This window comes from Microtus ochrogaster, chromosome 6, assembly GCF_000317375.1.
Source record: "Microtus ochrogaster isolate Prairie Vole_2 chromosome 6, MicOch1.0, whole genome shotgun sequence".
Lineage (NCBI taxonomy): Eukaryota > Metazoa > Chordata > Mammalia > Rodentia > Cricetidae > Microtus > Microtus ochrogaster.
Window position 1 is genome coordinate 62,894,546 of NC_022013.1, and position 8,976 is coordinate 62,903,521.

Consider the following 8,976-nt stretch of genomic DNA (forward strand, 5'->3'; position numbering starts at 1 on the left):
GGATCTCTGTGAGTCTGAGGCCAACGTGGTCTACAAGAGCAAGTTCTAGGACAGCTAGGGCTGTTACACAGAGAAACCCTGTCTCAAAAAAAAAAGTGTTTGTTGACTTAATTTATTGCGGGGGTAGGTATATATGCCAGAGTGCATGTGTGAAAGACACCGTGTGGGAGTCAGTTCCTTCATTCTATCACATGGCTCAAACTCATGGTCAGATTTGGCAGAAAGAACCTCTACCTGTTTAGCCATTTCTATGGTCCCTAGTTTGCTTTTGACACAGAGTCTTACTTTGTAGCCCAGGCTACCCTGGAACTTTTTACGTACCTGAGGCCTCAAACTCAGGGCGGTCTGCATTCCTCAGCCTCTCCAGCACTAAGATTGCAGTTATGAGCTATTATGACTGGCAACATTTTGATTTGGACATTTATGAAAAAAAAATTCTGATTTTTCACAAGCTCCGCAAGCCTACTTTTCTTCCAGGCATTCCCCCAGAGTAAACCTCACCTCTATGCTCATGTAAAAATTATTAAGCAATTCTTGAGACCCTCTTTCTTCTCCCCCTTTTACTCTACAACCAATTTAAGGCCTGCTGAAACTAGATTCAAATATATTTCTTATTCATCTAATTTGCTTCATGTTTCCCAGCAACTGTCTAGCGTCAGACCACATCATCTCTCTTCTAGGCTAATTCAAGGGTTTCCTAGTGTGTTTTCCTGTTTTGATAGTCTGCTAATCCATTCTTTATACCACAGTCTTGGTGGTACAAAAATGTAAATCAGATTATGACTTTCCCCTAACTAAAATATTTTTACCTCCCTATGTAAACTAAAAATGAATTCCCTGCCCATCTTCCTTCCAGTCTTCATTTATCTTCATTCTCCGTTATATTCATTCTACTCCAAACACAAACATTTTCTACAGTTGCTTACCAATCTCGAATCTTTCTGGGCCCAGAGCTACTACACAGACTATCAACATGTTCTTTAATTCACGCTCATCTATTTTCTGTTTTCCCTTCAGTCTAACTTCCTCTATGAGCCTATTGCTGGACCCTCTCCCATTTTAAATTGATAAACTCTATTATTCTCTCACATGATACATGGTCCTCTTATAACACATCTGAATCGTTGTATATGTTATTATATGTATTATTCTCATCGATTCTTACTAGCGATGTTAGAAATAAACAGAAAAAATGTTTGCCAAACAAACAAAAAAGCCCAGCATTCGTAGAATATAAAGTATGCATTTAATCCCAGGAGACATACCAGCCTGGACGCAGCGATCACATCATGAATACTCCTGAGCATTAGATCTTCCACTTGAATGAGCCATTTCTCCACAGCACCCCTTGCTGCAGACGTGGAGATCAGGGCAATCAGCTCCACACGCTCACCTTCAGAGCTGTACATGGCTTTAATATCCAGATTGGGCAGGAACTCCAATTTAGCAATGCCTTCAAAACATTTTTTTAGGTGTGGCTGAACTCTGAGTGGATCTTTGGTCTCTGACAAAATCTCCAACATTTCATCATTAGATAAAAAGAAAAATCTAGAAAAGAAATATGGGAATAAAAAAGCTTTAGTGACAATTCACCACATACCAGAAAGCCTTGTAAATTATAGCACAACTGATTATCTTCCATACCGAGGGAAGAAAAGTCGTTTCTTTTCAAGATATGCATTCAACCCTTTCATGATTTTTTCCAAAAGGTCATTGCAGTTCAGGAGTTTTTCTAGTAAGCCTGTTAAGGAAGTGGCAGCGAGAACCTAAAAGACACAGTTTCATATGAGACACACTTATGTGCTTGGCATAAGACTTAAGCATTAATACACACATGGGAAAATGTCAATGTTTTTGAAACTTTATGAAATTAGTAGTGAAAAATCCTTCCCTTTTCTTGAGACAAGATCTCACTCTGTAGCCAAGGCTCGCTGTGGACTTGCAATTCTCTTCTTGCTCTAGCACCCCAAACGGATCACATCCAGCTTTTAAATTTCTTTTAGAATGTAAAAATATTAAAATTCACTAAATCATACATGTTGTAATCTGAGGACATTAGTTACAAATGATGTTATGATTATTGTGTATATTTTATTGTATTATTTTAACAACTTTTTCATTTTTAATAGCATTATGAAATGAAGGGATGTCTGAACTCGGGTTTGTGCACGTGCTGAGGTCAAATGTGTCAGACACCGTGAAGCTGGAATTGCAGGCAGTGAGTGGTGCTGGGAGCTGAACTTGAGCCTCTAGGAGAGCAGGACGTACTCTTAGCTGTAGAGCGTACTCTGTAGTCTCTCTCTCTCTGTTCTTGAAGTGCAAGAAGAGTCTTTTTGGATGCTGTGTGATTTAGTTTAAATTTTTACAATTGTAAACTTTAAACTTAATCCGAAGCAGGTTTTGACAGTCTATAACTCACTGATCAAATCTAACCAGCTGCTAGTTTTTGTGTGATCCTCAAACTAAGAATATTTTTATACTGTCAGAAGGTTAAAAATTTCAAGGGAAGCTAGCAAAGTTGCTCAGCTGGCTGTATGCTTGCTTAGTATGCATGAGGCCTGGGTTCTATTGCCAGTGCCGTGTACAAACTGTGTGTGCTGGCACAGCTGCAACCCCAGCATGCCCCAAGTAGACGCAGGAGGGTCACAAGGTCATTCTCAGCTACATAGAGAATTTGAAGCAACTTAGGCTTGACACCCTCTCTCCCAAAGTTAAATTAAATAATAAAAATGAAGATGATAATGCTGTTTCAAAACATAAGTAGAAATGTTGTCAGTGTCTATAAGCAAAGCTTTATTATGGTAGAAATATACCTATTTATTAGATATTAGTTCTTACTGCTTTCAATATATAATGGTAGAAGTAAGCATTACAAAATTACAAGCATTGCAAAGCCTAAAATATATATTAACTGGCTATGTACAGAAAAATCTAATCCATAAGAAATCACATACTGAAAAGTTCCTAAAGTCATAAATGAGATAAAAATTCTTGAAACTCATAAATTTATATAATTAACTCTCAATAAGTTTAGCACTTATTTGTTTTTTTCTCAGCATTGGAAAATGTTATTTCTTAAGTTGAATATTTTTTAAAAGAAGATTCATAGCTATGGTTTATGCTAAATGTGTAAAAAATACTATTTTTTCGACATTAGACCCCTGTACAAGGTAGTCTTAATAGGAAAGACCCGTAGGGACTGGGTAATAAGAGTAGCTTCCTTCCCCAATAATATTGAACCCCAATATCAGCCTCTGAATTTTTATTATTCATGCTACATTTTTCTGGGGGATAATGTTCTGGCACAGTGTAAAGATTTGTCACCCATATTGGTTTAATAAAACATTGACTGGCAGGACATAGAGGTGGGGCAACCAGACTAGGAGAGCAGTGTTAAGAGGAAAGGCAGAGACACAGTCAACATTCAGAGGCAGAAGAAGCAAGATGAGAATGCCTTCTAAGAAAATAACGACAACTGTGCTGACCCAGCATTCTGCACCCTCTTCTTCGTCTCGTGGTCTTGTGTATCTGTTTACTTTGTGAAGTGGTGAGCAGTGGTTTTATGTAGTGGCCATCAAGTGAGATAACCACACCTGAAGTAGTTGCACTGTGCTTGCACACACACACACATATTTATATGAATGAGCTGCAAGTGGTATTTTTATAAATTGAAAAATATATTATTTTCATACTTTTCAACTTATATTTTTATGAACTTTCCAATTGGTATACAATGAGTAAGTATTATTTTAATAATCAGAATCAAAAGCCAAATGCTTTCTTTAAACCCCAATTAAGGTTCACCAACTACAAGAGAGACAACAAGCACTTCACCTTCGGATCTTTCGCACAGAACTTCATGATTTCCCTCCAGTGTCTGTCCACCGTCTGGAACTGACGACCTTCTTCTGGCATCTGCTGCATGATGTCCTCAGAACAAAAGATGGGCTCTAAGTAGAGCCACTGGGCCTGCACTTTTAACCATTCATCAATTGTTTCCTGGATTCGGATCAGACGGTCCTCCCAGGCCTTGGTAAAAAAGCACACTGCACTAACTTCCAGTGTTTAAAAGAAAACTATATATTATAGCAAGAATAAAGTAGTAGAATTTATAGTGTATATTATTTGTGTTTTAATAAATAAAGCTTGCCTGAAGATCAGAGGGCAAAGCAGCCACACTAGTCAACCATACAGCCCAGGGAGTGATGGCGCACACCTTTAATCCTGGCACTCAGGAGACAGAGGCAGGTGGATCTCTGTGAGGTTAAGCCACCTTGGGCTACACAGATTGAATCTGTCTAAAAGAGAAACAGAGCTCACACAAAGGTGATCCTAGACACTTGAGATCATAAGCCCTTAATCCCAGCACTAGGGAGGTGGAGATAGGAGCCCCAAGGCTGGGTGGAGAGAGGAATATAAAGGGGGAAGAGGCAGGAACCCAGGGGAGTGTGCAGTCTGAGGTTGGAGAGAGCACTGCAGGATCTCCCCTTTGTTTGTCTGAGCTTTGGTAGAGGTAAGATTTCTCTAGTGACTTGGCTCCTTTGCTTTTCAGGTTTTCAGGGTGAACTCCAATATCTGCCTCTGGGTTTTTAATTATTCATGCTATAAAATTCTCTATTGTTTTAATATCAATAAAAACAACCTTAAGAGCACTTATAGGAATCTTACATATGTTTAGAAAAAATATAGGAGCCGTAAGTTTTCCTTAAATCAATGAAATTCACAGTTGGTAGTGACTGTAAAATTATTTCATTTCCTAATCTCTCAGGGAATCACTCCAAATCTTAATGTATATCCTGCTCTATAACAGATATTGTCAACTATGGATGATGTCCTCCATACCAGGCAATATTTCAGAGTGTCTGAAATATCACAAGGTTGGTTATTATAGCTAGTAGGGGGAAGATACTTCTAACATCTAGTGTATGGACACCAGAAATACTGCTAACTGTACTACAATATGCAGAGTAATCCCCATATGTAACAAGACTTTCTCTGTCCCACCAGCCAGCTCCCAAACAATGACATGGAGACTTATTATTAATTACCAAAGCTTAGCCTTAGTTTAAGCTTATTTTTAACTAGCTCTTATTACTCAAATATTTTTATTAGTCTGTGTTCTACCACATGCCTTTTACCTCCATTCCATCCTGTGTCTCTCACGCCTAGATTCACCTCCTACTTCCTCTGCTCCTGCCCAGAAGTCCGGCTATACCTCTTGCATAGCTATTGGCCCTTCCACTCTTTACTAAAACAATCCCAGCAATGTACCCTCACACAGTGTACAATTATCCTATCACACCCATAACCAAGAATTATTCAGTACAAGACCAGAGAAGTGGCTCAGTAGATAAAGGAACTTTACCCAGACATCCTGAGTTGGTGCCCCAAATGGGGGCCCATACAGCGGAAGGAGAGAACTGACTTCTACAAGTTGCTCTCCGACCTAGTCACATGCACTGTGGCCTGCATGCATGCACACATGTACAGGAAGACACATACACAGTAATAAATAAACATATGAAGAAATAAATGTATATAAAAAAATTACTCAGCCCCAAATGTCAATAGTGTAAAGTTGGAGGATCTTGCTCTGTATTGGAACAGTTTGGAGAGAATTGAACTTAAATTTTTAAAATAAAGTAAAACAAGCCTCCCAACTCTCAGAGATTGCCTGGTGTTAACAAAATATTCCTCAAGTGTACGTATGGCTTAAGGTCCTAGGTTTAGAACTTAATTCCCTGTTTTTTAAAACATAACATTTTAAATTTCTCTATAACTTTTTAACACACGTGCACATGTATGCATACTCACACACACATGCACACACACGCACACTTACACACACTTGCACACATGCACACACACACACACACACACACACACACACACGCACACACACTGAATAAGAAAGGCCAGGCTAGCCTGGCTGTAGGACAGATCCAGTGCTAGGTCTCTTTGAAAAGCACAACTGTTTTCTACAAATGACGGCAACCAAGACCGTCTATGAAACACTGTTTATGCTTAAATTAAACCATTCACATTATAAAAACGTATCAAAACATCACAATGTATGACAGAAATATATAAAGTTGTTACTTGTGAATTAAAATGCTATTAAAATTATATATAGTTTTAAAAAAACTGTCTTGGTTTGAATCTCAATTATATCATTGTGAATTTGGACAAATTATCTGTCCTCAGTTTTCTTACCTATTTAGATAGATAATAACAATGCCTACCATGAAGATCTGCTGTGGGGAATAAATCAGCTAGTAATTGTGAAACCACAAGACCATTGACTAGCAAAATTAACATCAATCAAAACTGGATCAACAATCCAGTAATTTGTCTTTTCCTCAATTTATATAGCCCCCAGTTAGAATTCTGATATTATTGTTGTTACCTAACAGAAACTTAAAGCGTTAAAGTAGCAGTGCTTGGGTTGGAGGACTGAACTGCTGACTGCAAACACCCTGTCAAGTTGGGTTTTTGTTTCAAATAAAATCAAGGAACTGGGTAAATCAACCAAGGTTACCCAGCTCCTCTTCCAGGTCACAGAGAATAAGTTTTGGTTCTTGTTATTTGTTTGTTTAAATAAGTAGAAAATTTTCTCTCTATCACCTTTAAACATTCAATGTATTTAAAAGCCTGACCTCTTTTCCTTATTTTTTTACCTTTTTTTTTTTTTTTTTGAGACAAGGTCTTGTCATATAGTCCAGGCTGGGTTCTAACTCGCTAGATAGCCTAGGGTAGATTGGTATGCACGATGATTCTCCTGCCTCAGGCTCCTGAACACTGGGATTACAAGCTTTGCTAGGAGCAGCTAAGGTGTTATCTCTAGTTGTGTGTGCACAAGAATGTGCCTACCTGGCTACCTCTACACTAGATGACAAGTCTTTCCAGTATAAATGTCATCACACGCACACGCATGTGCATGCACACACATACACAAGCACGCACACACACTCAGTGCTTCCCTTAGTTTATACAGTTTATAACCCTTTCTTAGTCTTTTATCTTCTGATTGTGCTTTATTGGTTTTGTGCTCACAGAGGGGAAAAACTACTGGACTTTGTTATCTATGAAGCTATGATCATAATTTGTATGTTTTCCATAATTACCCAAATCAACAATAAAGATATATTATTTACTTTTTGAAGTAAACAACAATTCATTAATTGCTTGTTATTCAAAATAGAATTAATAGTGGTAGATAACTTTACTGTGAGGATACAGTGTGATATGTGATTTGAGCTTTCTAAAATTAGCTGTATTTAAAAATTCCCAGGAACGAAGTTTTTAAATTTCACTTGCAATAAAAACTGCTTGTTGGTCTAGAGTGTGCACTTAATATGCGTGGGGACCTATTACAGAAAGGAAGGCAGGAAGGAAGGTGGTGCGGGAGAATTGTCTGTATTCTGTCAATCATGTTTTAAATAAATGTTGATTGGCTAGGCAGGAAATATAGGCAGGAAAACCAGACAGGAAGTAGAAATGATGTAATGAGAACAAGAGAAGTCCGGGAAGGAAGAAGCTGATTCCTCCCACTCCTGCCCAGATCACCGATACAGCAGGATGTGATTTGCCCCCACTGAAAAAGGTACTGAGCCACATGGCTAACATAGATCAGAAAAATGGGTTAATCAAGATGTGAGAGTTAGCCAGAGAGAGGCTAGAGCTAATGGGCCAATAAGCTTATAATTTATGTAGACCTATGTGTAGATTTCTTTGGGACTAAAGAGTTGTGGGGTAAAGGGTGAGACAAAAACAACAAACAAGCAGCAGGCCCGTTCATGTTACAGGAAGGTGGAAAGAAAAGAAGGAGGGAGAGAGGGAGGGGGAGAGGGGGGGGAAGGGAAAGATGGAGGAAACAAAACCAGAGCTTGGTGTGGTGACTCATCTTGTAATTCCAGTACTCAGGACCTGAAGTAGAATATAATCACCAGTTTGAGACCTGCTTGGCTTATATAGTGAGTTAAAGGGTGGCCTACAATACAGAGTGAGTCCACGTCTTAAGGCAAAGTAGGGAAAAATGAGGAAGACGGGAAGGGGAACAAGAAAGAGTTTGATACTGTTTCCTTCTATCTCTATCACTGGAGGTAAATCTTAATAAAGTATGACTTTCTTCTCAAAAACATTAGTTAATATATTATTTGTTTATTCATTTTTAAGCTGTTATATAGATGAGCGTTTTGTCTTTTTCTGTTTATCGTGTGCATAGATAGAGCAGCCATGGAGGACAGAAGAGGGCATCAAATCCTCTGGAGCTGGAGTTGCAGATGGTCGCTAGCCACCTTGTGGATGCTGGGAACTGAATAAGTGTTTTTACCACGGTGTCGTCTCTTCAGCCTCCTACTGCATATTAATCTTCAAATGTGGATTTTTGTTTCTCACCACATTCCAAGGCTCAGTTCTATCACTTGAATAGACATTTTAAAAGCATCCAAGAATATTTTCATGAGAACATATATGTAACAAGATAGACGTTTTTATAAATGACAAGAAGCTATCATACTTAACATACCTTGATCTCATTTTCAAATGGTTTGATAAAAGGTGAGCCTCTCATTGTCTGAGTTTTTATAATTTGGTCATCAAGAATTGCCTGAATCTCATCCACTGAAGAAAGGATGCAGACTCCAGTGTCACGATACAGACTTATGTGAAAAGAAATATCATCCCACGCTGCTATCATGGCATTCATGGCTCTCTCTAAGGAAAATTCCTAAAAGGAAGAAATGGAAAAAGAAGAGGATAAAGAAAACTGGATGCAGATAAAAACAGGATGACGGAAAAAGGAATTTATAGCCAGGTGGTGGTGGCACATTCCTTTAGTCCCAGCACTCAGGAAGCAGAGGCAGGCAGATCTCTGCGAGTTCAAGGCCAACCTGGTCTACACAGCAAGTTCCAGGAGAGCTAGGGCTGTTCCACAGAGAAACCCTGTCTTGAAAACAAAAAGAAAAATGAAAAAAA

The 8,976-nt window shown here is 38.6% G+C and overlaps 1 protein-coding gene across 1 annotated transcript in view; it reads right to left on the minus strand.

Annotated features, from left to right (window-relative positions):
- Dnah12 (dynein axonemal heavy chain 12) overlaps positions 1 to 8,976 on the minus strand; it is a 164,246-nt gene that overhangs the window by 112,224 nt on the left and 43,046 nt on the right. Inside the window, exons 20-23 of the mRNA XM_013346907.2 lie at positions 8,528 to 8,728; positions 3,835 to 4,029; positions 1,645 to 1,766; positions 1,266 to 1,548 (exon numbers count right to left, since the gene is read on the minus strand). Of these exons, the coding sequence (XP_013202361.1) occupies positions 1,266 to 1,548; positions 1,645 to 1,766; positions 3,835 to 4,029; positions 8,528 to 8,728 (801 nt within the window). The remainder of the gene's footprint in view (positions 1 to 1,265; positions 1,549 to 1,644; positions 1,767 to 3,834; positions 4,030 to 8,527; positions 8,729 to 8,976) is intronic.